Below are 20672 nucleotides of genomic sequence, written 5' to 3'. Positions count from 1 at the left end.
ATGCTTCTGGCCATCCTGAAAAGGTATCTGTTAGCACCAGTAAAAACTTATACCCCCCTTTTCTTGGCAATTCTGTACAATCAATCTGCCATTGCTGCTCCGGCCCATGACCCTTCCTCATCTGGCTAAGCTTTGGTTTGGGAGTATTTTTGGGGTTGGTCTGGAGGCAAAGGTCACATAGTCGAGTTGTAAATGTCTAGTTATGATAGAGCATCAATACCCCAATGGTTTTCTGGTGTTCTTCCTTTATTAGGGACCATAATAAATAGGAGGGTAGAACTAATTTTCCTTCTATGGTGGCCCATCCCTCTTGGTTATAGTCTCCTTTTTGCTCATAGATTAATTTTTTTTCTAGTTTGTTGTATCTTGGCTTACCTTTAGGGGAAATTTGCCCGTCTGGAATCAGGGCTGCCTCAGTTATGACCTCAATTCTTGCTGCTTCTTTTGCTTCCCTATCTGCCAGCTCGTTTCCTTCTTCCAATTCTGAGTTTATCTTCTGATGTGCCTTAATGTGCATGATCGCTACTTTCTCTGGCAACTGGACTGCTTCTAGAAGTCGCAGTACTTCTGATGCATCTTTAATATTTTTCCCTTGAGAGTTCAGCAGTCCTCTCTCTTTCTAAATGGCTCTGTGAGCATGCACTACTCCAAATGCATACTTCGAGTCCGTGTAGATGTTTATTTCTTTCCCTCTTGCCAATTCTAGGGCCCGAGTTAGAGCAATTATCTCGGCCTTCTGTGCAGAGGTATTTGTTGGCAGGGGCCCAGATGATATTACTTCCTTGCACGTTGTAACTGCCTACCCGGCGTGCCGTTTTCCACTGATGATATAACTGCTTCCATCAGTAAACGAGACTTCTGCATTCTCCAGAGGGGTGTCCTTCGAGTCAGGGCAGCTGGAGTAGGTGGCTTCAATGGTCTCCAGGCAGTCATGTTCCACTGGTTCCCCTTGGTTTCTACTGAGGAAGGAGGCTGGATTGACAATGTTAGTCACTACTATCTCTACATCATCTTGCTCCACTATGATAGCTTGGTATCTCAGGAGCCGTTGTGGGGAAAGCCAATGCCCACCTTTTACCTCTAGCACTGCAGACACTGTGTGAGACACTAGCACAGTTCTTTTCTGGCCTAGGGTGAATTTGTGTGCCTCTTGGATGTTCAGTACGACTGCTGCAACAGCTCTGAGGCACCCAGGCCACCCTTTAGCTGCTGTATCCAATTGCTTCGAGAAGTAAGCCACTGCTCTCCGATATGGGCCGAGGTCCTGTGCTAGTATTCCTAAGGCGATTCCTTGCTTCTCATGGGAGAATAAAAGGAAAGGCTTACTCACGTCCGGCAATCTCAGGGCTGGAGCTGACATGAGGGCTTTTTTCAGCTGGTTGAAAGCTTGCGTAGCTTCCTTTGTCTCTTGGATGTTCCTGCTTTCAGTTGCAATCAGTTCATAGAAGGGCTTAACAAACAGTCCATAGTTATAGATCCATAACCTGCACCACCCTGTCATCCTCAGGAAAGTTCGTAGTTCCTTTACAGTCTGAGGTTTTGGGGTCTGGCATATTGCCTCCTTCGGCTTTGGCCCAAGGTACGTTGTCTAGCACTGACTTCGTAGCCCAGATAAGTTACTTTCTGTTTTACTACTTGGGCTTTTTTCTTTGATACTCGGTACCCTTGGAGCCCCAAAAAGTTCAAGAGGCTTATCGTCCAGGCCATGCATGCTTCCCTTGTCCGTGTGGCTATCAGGATGTCATCTACGTACTGTAGCAACTTCCCTTCCTCTGGAGGGGCTTCTCAGGTCTCTAATTCTTTTGCAAGTTGTTCTCCAAACAAAGTGGGTGAGTTTTTGAATCCTTGTGGGAGTCTGGTCCATGTCAGTTGAGTTCTTCGCCCGCTCTTAGGATTTTCCCATTCAAATGCAAAAATTTTCTGGCTTCGTGGATAGGAAGGCAAAAGAAGGCATCTTTTAAATCTAAAACGGTAAACCAAGTTAGCTCGGCTGTTAAGCAAGTTAATAACGTGTAGGGATTGGCCACCACAGGATACAGATCCTCAGTTACCTTGTTTATGGCCCGCAGATCCTGTACTAACCGGTATGACCCATCAGGTTTACGAACTGGTAGGATAGGGGTATTAACACTTACATAACATAAGTTGTAACAAGGTATTATAGACAATATCATGGTCATCAATGGAAGCAATATTTGATTGAACTTTTTCAGTTCTGAGGGTTCGTAACTTGTGTTTGTCAGTCACAGCAGGGAAGCACAGTGAGGCTGCTTAACAGGGCAGGATGCATACATATACTTTCCTTCGTCTACATTCACTTAACTTTATTTTTACTTACTCTTACACATAACAAAACAACCACAACAACAAGGTACCTTTTATTTTTCAACACACCTATTACACTTTTAGGTGTCCCTGGCTAGTCCCAGTGTTCTTGGATACCCCTCAATCTAGCTGTGTGGTTCCCAACTCTAGATCCTGTCAGACTTATCTTCAAACTGGCAAAATTTTTACTCAATCTTGGGTGCTCTCAACAACCCAGCAAACTTAATTCTGGCTGCTCTTGGAATGTTAATCCCTCAACCCAGCAGGTTTGACTTAACCCTGGATGCTCTTGGAACATTAATCCCTCAATCCAGCAGGTTTGATCTTGGATGTTCTTGGGCATTCTTATCCCTCAATCCAGCAGAATTTTTAGGGGCCCCTCCTACACATTTTACCTTTTATTTTTCCCCAATAGATTATGCCAAGAAAACCCTCTTTTTACCTTTTAATTAATTTTTTTTTCTAATTAATTACCTTTTCCTTCCCCCCCCCCCCCCCCCCACTAAGGGGTCCCACTCTTTCTCTGAGACCCAGTCCCAGGGGGGGTTCTCTCACTCTTTTTATCACTCGCTTAGTCTCTTTACTGGCCGCTTTTCTCGCGAAAAAGACGGAAACGCAGCATGGGAGACTGCCGCTCTCGCTTAGCAGGTCTGGGGTAACCAGCCCGCCTCTCATTCACACACATTCATCCCCCCTTTATTCGCCCTGTAATGCAAAGGATCTCCCAGTTGCCGAGCCGTGGGGGCTTTTAGCCACTCGGCACGAAGCTCGGATAGCTGGTACATCTGAGGGTCCACCAGAAGAACGGGAGGGACACTCGGGTTGCTGAAATCCTGCTCGTTTATTGAAGGGTCGCAGAAGGGGCAAACAGGGAGACAACGAAGCAGAAGGGAGGCAGATTCCGAGAGCCCCGAAGGGCGGGGTGAGGATTCTTTTACTGCGTAGGGGTAGGAGGGTTTAGCATTCGAGGGTACAATCTGGAGAAGGCTAAAGGGAGGGGAAATACAACATTAACCAGTGGGGGAAAGGGAAAGGAGTGTTCTTGGTGGAAGAACCAAAGGGAAAACGTGGAACAGAGAAGATTCTAGGCTAAGGGGCAGACTTGAACAATAACTGACAGGACAGGGGGAGGGTACAATTCTCTTACAAAAGGGGGTGGAGAACTCATACAACTGCTGTTTCCCATGGCAACCCTAGACTGCCTTCCCCAACCCCTCCTCCTACATCTCCCCGTTTTTATTTATTAAATAAGCACTTCCCAACGTTTTAAGCAACATACGTCTAAACAAAAATAAAGCAACCGAGATCATGAACATTATCAGAAAGATCCAAAAGAGTCCCCTGAGGATGATAGCAACCCACCCTGGGACACCCCATTGAGACAGCAGTTTATTCACAGGATCTACAGTCGAGGTCTCAGTCTTGAGGTCGTCAACTTGCTCTCGGATCCGCTGGATATTAGCTTGGATGGATGTGCTCTTTGATGCCAGATTGAAGCAGCACATTCCTTCCAAGTCCTCACAGCCGTGGCCATGGGCGAGCAGTAAGAAGTCAATAGCAGCCCTATTTTGCAGTGTGGCGTGCCGGGTGACTTCTTCGTCCGCTAGCAAGTCGGAAAGGGCAGCGGACGTGGCGTTGGCCTGCTTACTGAGCCAACACTCGAGGTGAGAAAGCTCACCGAGGGCCTTTGCTGTGGCATACCATGGTAAAAATATGGATACCGTGACTCTCTTCGTCTTTCCCCAATTGTAAATTTTTGAATCACAATTTTCGTCGAATTGGTTATAGGATCTCTTTTTGCGAGCCAATTTATTTTCGTTTTTCCAATTTAAAATTTGGGTTTTGTTCGGTGTCAGTGTGGTAAGCTGCCCAAGGCTGCAGGGGCCTCCCTGGATTTGGGAGGGAATCCCTGCCCACACCCTGTCGCCGCAGATGAGAAAAACCCCCTGGGGAGCACCCTGGGAACTGAGGAGGACCTAGATACCATGGTCGAGGTGTAATTGCACCAATTTGCTGCATGGTATCTCCCATCGTGGGGAGATACATCGTGTCTTTTTACTTCTTGGGTACCAGCGGGGTGGAGTTTAGCCATTTGATCCCAGTCTTTCTGGGAGGGCTGGTACCTAAACCTGACACAATATGTTGCCTGAGAGGAGCCCAATAGGTCCAATTCTTGGGGCTCCTGTGGTGCATATGGCAGAATCCTCGTCCACTCATCCCAGGTGTCCACAGGATTAGGTTTTTTTCCTGCATATGGATAGTCGTTTGGCGACAGGGGGACTCCTACCAGGCACGTGGATAACGGATTGTCCACACTTCCCATGGCCATACAGAAGTTGTCCTGCTTCAAGGACTTCGCCAGCGTGACCCATATGTTTTCTCTCAGCTGTGGGACTATCCAGCTCCTGACCGGTGACAGCCAGATGATGACGATCAGGAGCATCAGATGTTTCAGAGGTGTCCTCAAGGCGGTAGTTATCCTCAGCGTCTTGTGATAAAAGAAAGCATAACTTGAATGATAAATTTTCCTCAGTGGTCCCTCCCCAACCTCCCCCGTTTTTATTTACTAAATAAGCACTAAATAAAATTAGAGAAAAGGGGTAAGGATTGAGGGAAAGGGGAGGTTAGGGGAAAGGAAAGGGTACAGGGGGCGATGGGGTAATTGGGTACGTAGAGTTCAGCGGGGGAAAATATCTTCGGGTAATCATGACACGTGTGACGATATTGGGAGGAACGGTCTTTCTTCTCCTCCTCTTCCAGGCAGTGGAAACTCCGTCCAGCGATGAGGTGTTCTCGGTGCTTTGCACCAAGGACACGTTGTCTTGCTGAGCTGGCACCTCTACGAAGGGCTTGACATATTTCCCCGGAATCCATCTTGGTCCTTTATCTGTAGAAACACAGGCATACCCTCTCCCCCAGGTTATTAGAGGGAAAGGGCCCTGGATAGCTTTGGATTCTGGGTCCTTTATCAAGACTGGTGGCCTCTCGGCGAGTTGCGCTCTGGTGTTATTGTGAAAATGGCGGATAATAGGAGGGTCAGGCTCCCTTTCTGAGCAGTTTAAAAAATTCAGGACATACAGGGCCTTACATAACCTTTCGGCTGGGCTCACTGTAATGTCCGGCTTATGTTGTTGTTCAAGGAGCCTTTTTAGATTTCTGTGGGCCCTCTCTATTATCGCCTGTCCTGTAGGATTGTGGGGAATTCCGGTGGTATGGGAAATTCCCCACTGTTGCGCAAACTCACCGAAGCGCTTTGACGCATAGCATGGGCCATTATCAGTTTTTATGTGAGATGGGACTCCCAACGTAGAGAATGCCATGAAAAGATGTTTCATGGCATCCCTGGTTTTTTCGCCTGCATGGACGGAGGCAAACACTGCGCCGGAAAACGTGTCAATAGAGACATGTATGTATTTCATCCGACCAAACGGCTCGAAGTGTGTTACATCTGTCTGCCATATCTCTAGCGCTCCCAACCCTCGGGGATTTGTCCCCGAAATGAGGGAAGGAAGAGCGAAAGACTGGCAGCTCGGGCAGGTAGAAACAATGGTTCTTGCCTGTGCTATCGAGATCTTAAACTGTCGCACTAGAGCCGGGGCATTCTGGTGGTAAAATGCACGGCTGAGCCGCGCTTGCCGGAGTATGTCTGGTAAGGTGGTTGAAGCGGTTGCAGATATTTGTGTTGACATGGCTAGGAGGTCCGCTTTCCGATTACCCTCAGTGATCTCTCCGGGTAAATCGGTGTGTGCCCTTACGTGCATGATATGATAAGGTTGCTCTCTATGGGAAAGTAGCCAAATGAGATCAGAGAGTAAACTGTATAAATTTGTGTTTGAAACTTCTTTGAGGAGGGCACCTTCGGCCCTTTCTGCTACCCCAGCGACATAGGCCGAATCAGTGACCACATTCAGAGGCTGTTGAAATTTTTTGAATGCTCTCACGACTGCGGCAAGTTCCGCCATCTGGGGGGAACCCTCAACCACTTGGACGTCAGACTCCCACTTCTGACTGTCCGGGTCCTTCCAAGTGATCACCGATTTTGTGGGATCTGCCCGACCCATCGGTGAACACCGTGAGAGCACCTGGAATTGGTGTTTTGCTTTTAAACATTCTCGGGGCCAAATGCAATGTATCCTTAAACAATTTATGCTTAGGATAGTGAACCGAAATTTGTCCGGGGAAGCTGTCCAGAGCAATGAGCAAATTTTCATTAGTTTGCAACAACGAGTCCAATTGATCTAATCTAACAGGTAAGTAAATGCACTCAGGGTCACACCCTGCGAGGGTTCAGAGGCGGTGTCGTGCCTTCATTATTAAAGTGACTAGCAATTCTGCAGGGGTCGTGATCGTCCTAGAGGGCTGGTGTGGTAGGAAGAGCCACTCTAAGATGACCAGGGGATCAGATGCTCTGTTATCCCACTGGAAGAGAAGTCCATGGAGGTGGGGGCACTTACCCAACACCGCGAAGTTCACGGGAAGGGTCCGGACCACGCGGTGTGCCTGGCGAGACTTCAGAGCAACAGCAACCCGTTGCAGGGCTTCCCGCGCGGCAGGTGTCAGCTCGCGTGGTGAGGCGAGGTCTCCGTCGCCTCGAAGCAGACAGAAGAGAGGTGACAGCTCCTCAGTCGTCAGTCCCAGGAGGGGGCGGATCCAGGTGATCGTTCCGCACAGCTGCTGAAGGTCTCGCAGAGTCTTCGGATCCTTGTTGATGGTCAGTGTCTGTGGCGTCACTGTCCTTCCTGCGATGAGGAATCCGAGGTACCTCCATGGTGCTGAGAATTGGATCTTCTCTTCTGCTATCTGGAGCCCTGCAGCTTTGATAGCCTTAATAGTCTTGTCCAGTGTTGCCTTTAGGTATGTCGAGTCGGAAGCACAAACTAGCACATCATCCATGTCATGCAGGATGATGGCCTCAGGGAAAAGCCGACGCACAGGTGATAAAATCTGCGCTACAAAAGTCTGACAGAGCACAGGGGAATTTTTCATCCCCTGAGGCAGGGATGTCCAATGATATCTTTTAAAAGGTTCAGCCCTATTCAATGATGGTACAGAAAAGGCGAACCTGGGAGCATCCCCGGGGTAGAGCGGAATGTTAAAAAAGCAGTCTTTGATGTCTATCACTGCTAGCTGCCAGTCTCTGGGGAGCATAGAAGGTGACGGAAGGCCTGGTTGAATGGGACCCATATCTTCTATCACATCATTAACCCTTCGCAGGTCTTGGAGCAGGCGCCACCTGTCTGTGCCAGGTTTTCTAATTACAAAGACAGGGCTATTCCAAGGGCTGGTAGAAGGTGTTAAATGCCCAAGTTTCACCTGCTCCTCTACTCATTTATGAAGCGCACTCAATTTTTCTGATGGAAGGGGCCACTGATCCACCCAGACCGGTGTGTTGGTTTTCCAGGTCAGGGGTGGGGAAGTGCGCTCTGCAGTGGCCCACGCTAAAAATCCCACAAAGGGCTAGGGATGTCGAGGCGGGCTCCCCATTGGCATAAAACATCCCTTCCTAATAATAGTATGTTTGAAGAGACAACAAAAGGTCTCACCGTTGCCAATTGTCCTTCCGGACCTTCCACGCACACAAGATGCCTACTCCTCAGAGAGTGGACCGCTCCGCCCACACCGGAGATCCTGCCGCAAGGGGGCACAAGCTCCCAGTCGCTGGGCCACCTCACCTGGGGGATGATGGTCACGTCAGCTCCTGTGTCTGCCATGAGCCGCATCTGCACCGACTTTCCCTGGAAAGAAAGTTTGGCATCAATTAATGGTCTTTCTTTACATACATTTTGGGTGAAGAAAACATGTCTCTCTGTGTCCGGGTCATCGTGGGTGTCCAGTACGTAAAGCAAAGCAAAAGGATCGCCTTTCCTTAAAGTAAATGGTGGGTGGTTACAAATGACGGAGACGGTGATCTCCTCTCCTGGTGGAAAACACACTACCTCAGGTAAGATGGTGATTTCATTTGGCGTGTTGAAGGAGTCTTCTAAGATGAGCACGGTGGTGTCCCGACAGTCGTGGAGGGGGCCCAGGAACCCAGCAGGAATTCTCGTCAGGTCCTCATCCTGGAGAGAGATGGTGACGCTGCTGCGGAGGACCTGATGATTGCCCTGATTTAGGGTACCTGTCCGGCGGAAGAGGCGGAGTCCGTCCTCGTGGCTGCGCTGAACTGCTGGACTTGGCCGCGCGGCCACTCGTCCTCCCTGATGGTCGGGAGGCTGGGATGCTGAGAAGGGCCACTTGGTGTCGTCGCGCGGCCCTTCCTCGCGCTTCGCCGCCAGTTTCCCGCTGGCTGGTACCCTTGTCGCTGTAGATGAAACTGGTGATCTTGATAAAATGGGTTCCTAGGATATGGTCTTGGGGGGGGCAAGATAGGTTGTTGAATCTGTGGCCAGTGGGGACAGTTCACCTGGATGTGACCCAGCTGACCACAGTTAAAACAGCGCGTATTTTGTAAGTTTATCATGGCCTCTCCCACCCCTTTGCTGACAGCCAGGGCCACCGTGTGCTCCATTGACATTGCCTTTGTGCAAGCCTCCACCATCTGAGAGATGGTGGGCTCGGGGTCCTGAGGTAGTGCACGGAGAATCTTTTTTGTTTCCGAATTAGAGTTAGAAATGGCCATCTTTCGTAGAAGCTCTGCACGAGCTTCTGCGTTGTCTATTTGTCTCTCAATGGCCTCTTTCAGTCTATCAACAAAAGTAATAAAAGTCTCCTCAGGCCCTTGCATGATAGAAGAAAAGTTTTGGAGGGGGATCTTACCATCCGGTATCTTCAGGAGTGCCTCCTTTCCCGCTGCTGCTATGTCCTGAAGCAGCTCCTGTGCTAGTAGAATTTGGTCCTCCGGACTGCTGAACTCCCCTTCTCCAGCAAGGGCTTCCATTGCCTCATCCCCCTCTCCCACCACCTCTGCGAGATCATACTTGCGCAGGAGTGGTTTCAACAGTTTTTTCCAATGAATCTCCCAGAGGTCGCATTCGGTGGGAGCAAACAGTGCCTTAGCAATATACCTTAAATCATGGGGGACTAGGAAACGTCCAGCAAATGTTAAGTCCAGCACATTTTTAAAGAAAGGCGAGTTTCTGCCATAATCTGTGGCAGCCTTCCTTAACTCCTTCACCTCAGCGTATGGAATTTGCTCCCACTTTGGCTCCCTCCCCCGCCGGAGGATGACCGGTGCCGCAAAGCTGCCCAAGTCCCGTGCCAATTCCAAATTCCCATCCTTAATTGCCTCCTCTCTGATCTTTGCCCAACCCCCCCCCCCCCGACTTGTTGGAATGCTGGGGGCTGCCACTCTCCTCATCCTCTTCCGAGGATGAAGCAGGCTGGGTTAGGGCACGGTGCCTCCCCCTGGCCGGTGGGTCCCGGAGACCGTGCGTCCGACAGGCCAGGATGGCCTGCTTCCGGCCAGGCTTCTTCCTGGTTCCGGTACTGGCAGTGGCAGGAGAGGAGGAGGCGTGTCCCGACCCACCCACTGGGGCGTGACTTTCTGGTGGGGGGTTCCCACCCACGGGGGCTGGGCCCACTTGGGGGCTGGTCCCAGCCACAGGGGGCCCACCCAGGGGTGTGGTCAGACGGAAGGAGGGGACGGGTCCCGACACAGGGGCGGCACTCGACGGAGGGGGGGGAGGAGGCGGGGGCGAGATGTCAGGAATTTTCTGGGGTGAAGGAGAAGGAGGGGCGCCATCTTGGGGCTGGTCTTTTTTCGCCATGAGGCAGGCGCCATTTTGTCCTATTTGTTCAGTTAAGTCCTCTAAAGAGCAACAGGGTTTCAAACTAGGATTAGGGTCTCTGGTATAGAGGGAACAGGAATGACATGTGTTGGGGTGGCCAGTCCCAACACACGAATGGGACAGGGAGGATCGGGAAGCAGCAGGGAGACGGCAGCAGCTCTGTGCCGATGTATGGCAGGATCTGTCTCCCGATCCGCCCTTAGGGGAAGAGGGAATAGGATTGGGGGGGGAGGAACACGAGGTAGGTGAACTGGGGACCCAACTCTCTCTCTTCTTTTTTAACAAATTAAGAATGGAATGAAAAAGCGGAAAAAAACGACCGACTGAAATCCTCCCCTGAACTTGTAAATCGTAAATCTTTCTCCCAACTCTTCCCCAGAAATCAGGCACCAAAACATCTTCCCGTGTAATAGCAGGAAAATGTTCAAAAATAAATTTAACAAAAGGCTTTAAATCTCTCTTATTAAAAGAAATGTTCCCTAAAACAAGGTGGGACTTAATTTGGATCTAAAACTCCCGTTGAGCTGGAGACAGGCGGTTACCCATTATATCAGGTCTCACAGCTAAATCACCCTCTTCGAAAAGGAAAAAAAAACAAAAAAAAACAAAAAAGGGAGGTGACGCCTAGTCAGGCGTAAGAAAAAGCAAGATAAGCATACCTCTGAAGGACACAGGCATAAAACGGGGACATCGAAGAGGGGTCTGGTGGAACTTCTGCTGGTCCGAGGGCGTTGCTGCTGCCGCGCAGCTCGAAGGTCCGTCGGTTATCAGCAGAACCCAGGAGACAGAAGCCTTCCGAACTGAAAGGGCGACTGTCCCAGGAAACTGGTCCCGAACGCCACTTGCAATCCTGGAGAAGGCTGGTCACAGAGCAGGCAATCTCCAGGAGACGGTCAAGGACTGGACCCGCTGGTGTCCGTCCCTGTTCGGGCAGCCACTTGCCGAGCCGTGGGGGCTTTTAGGCACTCGGCACGAAGCTCGGATAGCTGGTACATCTGAGGGTCCACCAGAAGAACGGGAGGGACACTCGGGCTGCTGAAATCCTGCTCGTTTATTGAAGGGTCGCAGAAGGGGCAAACAGGGAGACAACGAAGCAGAAGGGAGGCAGATTCCGAGAGCCCCGAAGGGCGGGGTGAGGATTCTTTTACTGCGTAGGGGTAGGAGGGTTTAGCATTCGAGGGTACAATCGGGATGTGATAAACTGTGGTAACTTGTTTGTTCATCAAAGGAATTGGAATATTAAAGGAGGAAAAATAAAATTAAAGTATGAGGGACTAGCTTGCTTGTTAGGAGATAGGGGAAGCATCTGTGAAGTTGGGAAACAGCAACTTGTGGGTTTTACTAAAAAAAGGACAATAAAGAAGCAACTGCTACAAACCGCAAGGCTATAGGCATATTGCAAGGCTATAGACATATTGCAAAAGGCAAGACCGCAAGTATGATTAATCACCATTTAGGGAGCTTTTCTTAGCTTCTCTTGCAGACACAGGCTAAGGATGTTGGGGGATGGCCGGAGCTGATTATGAAATCAGCGACCACCAGGCAACGGCCACCGGACTAGACAACGTAGGAGTGCTCCGGGTACGCCCATCACTGTCCGGAACCGATTGTGAAACCAACGATCACCTGCCTCGACATAACGCAGACACGATGCAGAGGGATGCTCAAGCTACGCCCACCGCTAGCTATGGCAAGAGACGCGAATGAAGAAACCTCCAAGAAACTATAAAAGAGACTGAATAAGGGGGGTGGGGTGTGGGGCACTGCAGTGTGGGACACTGCAGGAGGGGCGGTTAGGAGACCCCTACCCACCCAGCGCTGTTTTGCTTGCTACTGCTTGCTGTAATTAATAAAATTCTAGTTGACCTTAAAAAGGCTGAATCAAATTATTCGCCTCAATTTATCACAGGGAGAAGGCTAAAGGGAGGGGAAATATAACATTAACCAGTGGGGAAAAGGGAAAGGAGTGTTCTTGGTGGAAGAACCAAAGGGAAAACGTGGAACAGAGAAGATTCTAGGCTAAGGGGCAGACTTGAACAATAACTGACAAGACAGGGGGAGGGTACAATTCTCTTACAAAAGGGGGTGGAGAACTCATACAACTGCTGTTTCCCATGGCAACCCTAGACTGCCTTCCCCAACCCCTCCTCCTACACCAGTGACAGCTTTTCACACTGAAGGGCAGTGCTATTGTATAACAAACACTTAACTCTTAGCCCAGCCGCTGGCTCGCTGGCTACTTTTGCAAGCTTTTTACCAACTAGCGATGCTTGTAAGCGGTGCTTGTAACTCCTAGCTTGTACCACGCTCCCACTAGCTGCGCTATCAGCTAGCGGCGTTCAAAGCAGCTCCTCAAACCGCGGCTTGTGCCCGCGCGCCCGCTGCGCTATCAGCTGGGCTGCGCCTAAAGCACCTTTGCAAGCCCCGACTTAAGCCCCGCGCCGCGCTCCCCTCGCTCGCCAGGGACAGCCCGTGCCACGCATGCGCACCACCCGCTCTATCAGGTAGAGTGCGCACTACCCGCACTATCAGGTAGTGTGGCTGAGAGCTGCCCTGCGCATGCGCCCCACCCGCTCTATCAGGTAGAGTGGCTGCTAGCCGCCCCGAGCATGCGCACTACCCGCACTAGCAGGTAGTGTGGCTGAGCTGCCCCGCGCATGCGCACTACCCGCACTAGCAGGTAGTGTGGGCTGAGAGCTGCCCTGCGCATGCGCTCTCTAGCACTGCCGCGCCGCGTCTCTCTATCTTAGCAACGCCGCACCGCGCATCACCGTTCCACTCACACATACACACACACGCACAAGCACGCACGTCCGGACGTAACAGACACACTACACTGCAATCGGGACACACACCACACACTGAAATCGCGATTTCGCCCTCCCCGAGCCGCGCTATCAGCTGGGGAGGTCCTCCCGCCGCCGGCCTCTCCCCGATGGCGGTCTGCTTGCAAGCCCCTAGGCAAACCTGCGCGCAAAAACATCTTTTTGCGACTTATCAGTGCCAACCTTAAGAAAATAAATTAATACATACCGCTTTCATCCGCTAGTCGACGGGCCGTGGTATGCTCCCCGCAGTGTACAGCCGAGGCGCAGAGTCCCTCCGGGGAAAAGCCCCGTGGCGCCTGAGGGTGTCTGCTCCCAACCGGACCTGCGGGTGAGCAGAGCAGTCCCTTCGTGGTCGCCAACTGAAACGATACGCGGAATAAATCAATAGACTCCATAACCTGGGTTAGTTATGAAGTGGGTATGTACGTCAGCGCCCGGCACAAGTGAGATAGCTCTCCAAAACTTGTGCCCCGAGCCTCAGTCTGACCCACACTTTTATTCTTAAAGACGTTCCATATGCAATACACTGCACGACTTTTTCATGCGTATTCAACCCCTGGCCCCGCCTGTCCTCGCTTCTCATGCTAAGTAAGTCCACGCCCTTCTGGGCATGCGTGGTTTGCTGTGGTGGTCGTACGGGGGTCTCTTGGTGGTCCTGAGGCTGAAGATTGTGGTCTTCCTCATGATTGAACTTTTGAACTTTTCCTCTCTGCGCGTGCGCTTTTGGTCCTTTGGTGCTTATCTGAGTACGTCTGTCAGTCTTGATAGGCTTGGAGACAGAGGAGCTTCTTTATCTGGGTTCTTTGCTTCTTCTGGTATTGTTCTTTATGCAAGAAGCTTCCGAAATTTGCATTTTCCTTTGCCCTTTGTATTAGGCAGAGGTTTCTTAAGTAAAAGGTTGAAAATTCAACAGATAACTCTACAAGCTAAATTAGAAATGCTTAATTCATTTTGTTAACCTAACTCTAAAAATCTCTGTTTCACCTCGAGAGCTGTCACAGAGCAGAAGAGCAGCTGAGATGCTGAAAAGCAGCAAAGCTGAACAGCCTGCCTCAGCTTCAGCAGTGTGCAATTGACTGAAGGCAAAACACGAAGCAGCAGAGCAGCGGGCTTCTATGCGCACTGAAGGCAATTGCAAGAATCCAGCAGCTGCTCCTCGACAAGCACAGTCAGCTGCCTAGGTTCTTGCTTCTTGACCAACTCACAATTGCCCTTCTTTTCAGCAGCTGCCACCGTGTTCTCTGCATCTCGGAGCCTCTGGGGAGCAACAAGAATTTCCAAGGTGGTGTACGAGCCCGTCTGAAGCCCCTCATTTTCCGTTCTGCCTTCCGATTGCCACGAGAAAGAATCCCTTCCTCCACTGCAGTTCCGGCTTAGAACAGGACACAGTGCAGGTGCAACCACTGAACCGTCATGCTAGCTGTTCCGAACAAGGCCTGGCAAGAACTTGGCAAGGACTTGGCAAGGACTTGGCAAAGACCTGACGTGGACCCAGCACGGGACAGCCTGATGCGCGGCCTGCTTCTAATCTCCGTTCTTAAGCCAAATGAACTTTTGGGGTGACTCCCGGGGTCCTTCATTGAAGACCCCTCATCTGCCTCGTTACCAGTGTGACAAACAAAGAATGAGAACCCTCCTCCCAAGGACTGAGACTGAGACCCCTGCTATAGGGAGGAGGGGAAATTGGTGGTCTGACCACTAATGACATGACCTGTTTCCCTTCAGTGATTCAAATGGACTTATTCTTCATTGTATTCGTCTTGCTTTGGTGGTTTCTGTGGACTCAGCTGTTCCCGCGTGGCGATTACAATGGACTTTCGTTGTTCCACTTGCTCCCCCCTCTTTCCTCTGTGGACTATAACTGGAGCCCCGAGTCGACCAGAACTTCGGAGACTCCCCCGACACGACAGACGGATCCCCATCGTCCGGACCACTGAGGATCTCGCCTGTGTTGGTAGCTATTCCCATACCCCTCTTCTCTCTCTCTCTCTCCTTTTATCTCCTTTCCGATCCCCACTATCGCATTTACTGTTTGGCCCCTAATAAAGGTGCATTTGTTGTGATTAACTGATAGTCCCTTGTTGTTTGCCTTTTTGCACTTTTGGGATCGGTGAAAAGAACCATCACGACACCCCGCAAGAAGCGGATCGTGACATTAAAATTGGCGTCACGGACAGGATTTCTGTCTAGACAGAAGGGTTGCAGCTGAAAAGGCACCCACACTGTCTTTGGAAATTCACAAAGGATCCACTAGTGCAAAAGGCGGGACACTTGTTTTGTTGTTGTTGTGTATCTGGTCTGGGAAGGAAGGGACAACTTGAAGCAACTAAGCAGAGCCTCCCAGGCAGATTATTGTCCTTTCACCCAGCCAGGGAAGCGAAGGGCGACACAGCGAGGGCTGTGTAGTTTTGTGGAACTTAAGTTTGTAGCTCCCTGTCGTGGTTTTGGTCCCTTCACAAAATGAGTGACAATCTTAGCCTTGAAATTAAAGCTGAATTTTATGCACTACTAGCCAAACACAATGCCAGACCTTCTACGGAAGGAGAAAAATGGGCACAGAGTAATTGGTTGAACTTAGAAAATGTTATTGATAGAGTGTGTTCATTACAACATGAAACAAAATTCAAACTGGGCAAAAATAAAACTATCTTATGCTCAGTTTTGGGAGCTTGTCTTACGGCAGCTATAGAAAATGGCTTCGAGCGAAGAAGTGAGGAACATGCTATAATAGACTCCCTTCAAAATCTAGTTGAAATTTGCAAAAACAGTTCTATGAAGCAAAAGATGTGATCTATGCATTGCGAGCTGCCTTAACAGAGGAACATGTTAACAAATCACATCATGCTGATTCCTCTACAGAGCCTGAGGAGAAGGAAACTCCTCACATGAAACAAATCTATCCTCATCAAGAACTTGAAGCAGCAAGTAATTGTGGGGAACATTGCTGCCATCACTTGAGACCCTTGATTAAAACTATCTCAGTGTATAGCTATCTCAGTGATGATGATCTCCAACCTCACATCACAACCAAACACATACCATCACAACTAAACACTGCCACTGAGCTAGCTAAGCTTAAAAGGGAATATGGACACCCTCCACATGAATCAGAAACAGAATATGTTTTCCGGGTGTCCCTCACTGGTGGTGATCAAATTCAATTAACTGAACAGGAAGCCAGTGGGTACTGGGGACATGGTGTCTTCTTAACAACAGGAGAGAAAGGTGACACATGGTCCCTGACACAGCGTGCAGCTTTTTGGGCCGGGGGAACAAGCCCCTTGGAAAGGGAGATCCCATAGCTAGAATTAGTACCCCCGACCAACTCTTGGAAAATGTGCACAAAGCTGCTTGCCTGCAAATGACTCTCAAAAAGAAATTAATTCCTGACTTTGAATCCCTGATGCAATTACCTGTGAAGCCCGAGATAACGACCCCTTGAATTTGTGGGCTTCCAGAATCACTCAAACCTACAGCAATTCTCCTTCCAAAAACGATAGCAGCTGTATCTCCTGTAGAAAGACCAGATAGATTTCCTAGTAAGCAGAAGGACCCATTTGTTCCCCTTTATGACTTGTTGAGGAAAGGGGTGAAATGGGATTGGAGTCTTTCTCAGGAGTCAGCATTGCAATTGCTGATTTTTGAAGCAACAGCTCATCAAGCAGTTGCAGACCCCTATCCATCCTACAGATCCTTTCCAGGTGGAATGGGGATTTGCCTCCTCAGGGCTGTCAGTACACATATGGCAGCGGGGTGCTGAGGGTCTGACAAGACCTGTTGGTTTTTACTCCCGTGGTTCCAAAGATGCTGAGAAAAGATACACTACCTGGGAAAAAGGATTGTTGATGGTTATCTTAGCTTTCCTAGAAGTAGAAAAAATTGCACGAAAACAACCAATTGTATTGAGAGGCCCCTTCAAGGTTATTAAGACAGCCACTAGTGGGACTCCCCCTCCTGACGGGGTGGCCCAGAGGGCCTTAGTGAGAAAGTGGTATGCTCAGGTTGAACATTACTGTAACTTCTTCTCAATGACAGAAGGATCTGTAAAAACTTTACCAATCCAAGAAACTGAGAGCTTGGACAAACCTGCCTCTGTAATCAAAGTAACCCCTCCTTTCTGCCCCAAACAATCAGCAAACTCTTGGTTTACTGATGCTTCTGCTAAAGGGAAAGGAAAAGTATGGAAATATAGGGCAGAAGCCCTCCACTTTTCCTCTGGTGAGCAAATGATTACAGAGGGAGAAGGTAGTGCACACACTGGGGAGCTGATAGCTGTCTGGCGTGTTTTTCAACGAGAAGCACAGAATTCCTCTTTGGTCTGCATCTACACTGACTCCTATGCTCTCTACCAAATGATCCTAATAATCCAGCTCATGACCCTGGCCAACCTGTTCTGGTGGACCTCTCTTACTATAGGACTAGTAGCACTTGTGCTAAAACCCCCTCTGAATAAATATGCATGGGAAGCCTCTGGTGCTCTAGGGAAAGAGCATTGGACAAATACATGCTGGATAATTCCATCATTCTAACTTTTCTGCCTCTCGGCGGCAGAATTCTGTTGTGTTTACTTTTTCAGAAGAACTCCGAGGGACATGAAGACCACCTAATCCATGATCAAACTGGTAATACTTTTCTGCATCCTACCACAACCCCATGGCCAGAAACCAGCTGAGTGACCGTGGTCTGAACTAATTGTGGTAGCATGCAGAAAAAGTGAAAGGCTCTCTTTAAGCACAAAAAGGTCTGCACGCACCCAAGCGTACAGGATTGTTGGCACAATTTTACACTAACACAGACTGCAGAAGTGGTTTGTTTATGGGGAAAAAACACCAAAGGGCTTTCTTTTAAGTTTATAATAAATGCTGTAGCTCAATCTACTACGGTTTATACCACCACCACTACCACCACTCGAGCCCAGCCACCAGTTATGCTTACCCCGAAAATTTTTGAAGTTGGACCATATATAATCAGGAAAACTGGCCAACAACAGATATTATTTGATCCGGCATGGTCTCTTAAACAAGTCAAATTGCTGATGCAAAACAATGTCTCAGAAATACAACCAGCTTGTTCACCCTTTTTGCAAACCTCTTTTCAGGCTTGGACAACCTGGCTGCGACAGTGGAACCCTCCTAAAAAGCGGGTGCCAAGAGACATAACTGGTGTTGTGGGAACAGAATTGGGAATCAGTTCAGAGGTATTAATGAATAAATTGGCTTCTACGACTAGAGATTTGACCAAAATACAGCAACCACTGCAGTCGTCCTTATCGGCCTTGGGAACACATCAGTGCTTGCTATCAAACATTCTACCAAATTGGGAAAAGATAAATGTGAAGGATAAAAAATTGATCATTGATGCACTTAATGCCACACAAAGCAATGTTTCCTTAGCTCTTAGCTGTATCCAGGCTCAATTATGGATGCAGTCAGTTGCTGCCTCAATTATAAGAGAAGGTGAAGAAGGCACTTTTCCTACTGAGATTAGGAAAATAGTCTGGGACAGTGCCACTGACTTTGAAAGAGATTTCCAATCCTGGTGGAATTTAGTGAATTTTACCTATGACCCTAACACAAACACAGCCACAGCATTTTGTGCTGACCATAAGTAATGCCTCAGTGCATTTGATATTCCCTAGCATCGCATTAGGATTAAATCATGATGGACCCACTTTCTATCCTTCTGAACATAGAGAATGGGCCCGTCAAATTGATGACAAATGGCAAACTGTCAATTTAGAGTCCTGTACTATCCGAGAACAACTAGGGTTTATCTGTGAAGGTAACGCAATTATAGCTCAAGATATCTGTTTAGACACAGAACAAAATAGCTGTCATTTTGATATTCATCCTAACGAGACTTCTGAAACAGTCCTTGTATCTACAGGCAATGGGCGTGCCTGCTTCAGAACCGCTTGTGATACTGTGTTTATAGAAAGTACAGTAGTAGATACTAAAAATCATTCAAATTATTGTGCTTGCAACTTTACTAAAATTGCAGGATGTGATTTTTCTTTTGTAGCTCCAGTTACCTTACATGAACTTTTAGAATCCAATCTCATGTTGATTCACAAGCTACTGCCTACTCCCATTGGGATGAACCTTACTTTGGTAAAGCAACTATTACTTCATCAAGATCTAATAGAGATCCTAGGAAAAATCAAGGAGAATGGACAGAAAACTCTGGTAACTGTTCATCATGATGTGCAAGAAATACATCGTGTTGTAGAAAGGGTGGAAAGTGATGCCGAGCACAAGTGGTGGGATACCCTTTTCGGGTGGTCACCCACCGCCACCGGTATCCTGAACAAATTGTGCCATCCCGTTGTTGTTCTTCTGATTTTAGTTATGATTGGTTTTGTTTTATCAGTAATCTTGCTTATTGTAAATTGGAGAATGATGAAACGATGAACAAAATTAACATCTATAATTAATGCACACCACTTGGCCGACATCCTTTACACTATAGATGTTCCCAGGACTGTAGACACAAGAAGATTATAGGGTTGGTAGATATGTTTTACATCATTTTCTTTTATGATTTGCTTTAATCACTGTTTTAATTATTTTTGTTTCTTGATTATAAAATTATACTGAGTAATATCGATGATACTAGGTTTATTACTTTACTGCTTAATATTGATTATACTGGTTTATTATTTGATCAATTTATTGTTTAATTGATTAATATTGATTATTATTTAAACAAACTATTGCTGATTTAATTCTTGTCTTAGTTTTCCTGTTTTCTCTTTCCTTTCCTTTTTCTCTTCCCTTTTCCCTGGAATGTGCTGCCAACACTTGATGAGTCCTGAAGACTCCACGACGACACCATGGAACCCTGCTGATGAAGATCTTTCGAGGGCAATCGTCAGTCACGGGGTGGTGTAAGAGCCCGTCTGAAGCCCCTCATTTTCCATTCTGCCTTCCGATTGCCACGAGAAAGAATCCCTTCCTCCACTGCAGTTCCGGCTTAGAACAGGACACAGTGCAGGTGCAACCACTGAACCGTCATGCTAGCTGTTCCGAACAAGGCCTGGCAAGAACTTGGCAAGGACTTGGCAAGGACTTGGCAAAGACCTGACGTGGACCCAGCACGGGACAGCCTGATGCGCGGCCTGCTTCTAATCTCCGTTCTTAAGCCAAATGAACTTTTGGGGTGACTCCCGGGGTCCTTCATTGAAGACCCCTCATCTGCCTCGTTACCACTGTGACAAACAAAGAATGAGAACCCTCCTCCCAAGGACTGAGACTGAGACCCCTGCTATAGGGAGGAGGGGAAATTGGTGGTCTGACCACTAATGACATGACCTGTTTCCCTTCAGTGATTCAAATGGACTCATTCTTCATTGTATTCGTCTTGCTTTGGTGGTTTCTGTGGACTCAGCTGTTCCCGCGTGGCGATTACAATGGACTTTCGTTGTTCCACTTGCTCCCCCCTCTTTCCTCTGTGGACTATAACTGGAGCCCCGAGTCGACCAGAACTTCGGAGACTCCCCCGACACGACAGACGGATCCCCATCGTCCGGACCACTGAGGATCTCGCCTGTGTTGGTAGCTATTCCCATACCCCTCTTCTCTCTCTCTCTCTCCTTTTATCTCCTTTCCGATCCCCACTATCGCATTTACTGGTTTGGCCCCTAATAAAGGTGCATTTGTTGTGATTAACTGATAGTCCCTTGTTGTTTGCCTTTTTGCACTTTTGGGATCGGTGAAAAGAACCATCACGACACCCCGCAAAAAGCGGATCGTGACAGGTGGGATGCATGAAAAATAAAATCAAAACTCAGGAA

At 48.6% G+C, this 20672-nt stretch overlaps 1 protein-coding gene and 2 long non-coding RNA genes across 5 annotated transcripts; 1 reads left to right on the top strand and 2 right to left on the bottom strand.

The window, feature by feature from the left end:
• Window positions 1–225: 225 nt before the first annotated feature.
• Window positions 226–2800, bottom strand: LOC128783170 (uncharacterized). Its single transcript, XR_008429023.1, has 2 exons — window positions 2052–2800; window positions 226–1963 (listed from the first exon to the last, which is right to left on the bottom strand). It is a non-coding gene; the product is annotated as an uncharacterized LOC128783170 (long non-coding RNA).
• Window positions 2801–3701: 901 nt separating this feature from the next.
• On the bottom strand, window positions 3702–11346 carry LOC128783163 (uncharacterized). 3 transcript variants are annotated; one of them, XM_053933765.1, is made up of 6 exons: window positions 10712–11346; window positions 9082–9345; window positions 8262–8626; window positions 7869–8060; window positions 6780–7284; window positions 3702–4813 (listed from the first exon to the last, which is right to left on the bottom strand). In XM_053933765.1, the coding sequence occupies exons 1-6, from the start codon at window positions 10728–10730 to the stop codon at window positions 4560–4562; spliced, it is 1599 nt and encodes a 532-aa protein (XP_053789740.1). In that variant the 5' UTR covers window positions 10731–11346; the 3' UTR covers window positions 3702–4559. The 3 variants fall into 3 exon arrangements, with proteins under 3 accessions (XP_053789740.1, XP_053789737.1, XP_053789739.1); XM_053933762.1 differs by having other exon boundaries at window positions 7869–8626; XM_053933764.1 differs by having other exon boundaries at window positions 7998–8626.
• Window positions 11347–14153: 2807 nt separating this feature from the next.
• LOC128783162 (uncharacterized) lies at window positions 14154–18306 on the top strand. The gene is made up of 3 exons (XR_008429019.1): window positions 14154–14834; window positions 17457–17502; window positions 17979–18306. It is a non-coding gene; the product is annotated as an uncharacterized LOC128783162 (long non-coding RNA).
• Window positions 18307–20672: the final 2366 nt, after the last annotated feature.

This window comes from Vidua chalybeata, unplaced genomic scaffold (genome assembly GCF_026979565.1).
Source record: "Vidua chalybeata isolate OUT-0048 unplaced genomic scaffold, bVidCha1 merged haplotype W_reject_20, whole genome shotgun sequence".
Taxonomy (NCBI): Eukaryota; Metazoa; Chordata; class Aves; order Passeriformes; family Viduidae; genus Vidua; species Vidua chalybeata.
The sequence above is the reverse complement of the archived record's forward strand: the minus strand, read 5'-3'. Positions and strand labels throughout refer to the sequence as shown.

Excerpts from the sequence above, each read along its gene's own strand:
- LOC128783163 (XM_053933762.1), bottom strand. Across the intron at positions 7,285-7,868 it reads CGGAAGGACAATTGGCAACG|ACTTTTGTAGCGCAGATTTT; the intron begins GTGAGACCTTTT and ends GTGCTCTGTCAG. Across the intron at positions 4,814-6,779 it reads CGTGAACTTCGCGGTGTTGG|ACGCTGAGGATAACTACCGC; the intron begins GTAAGTGCCCCC and ends TTTTATCACAAG.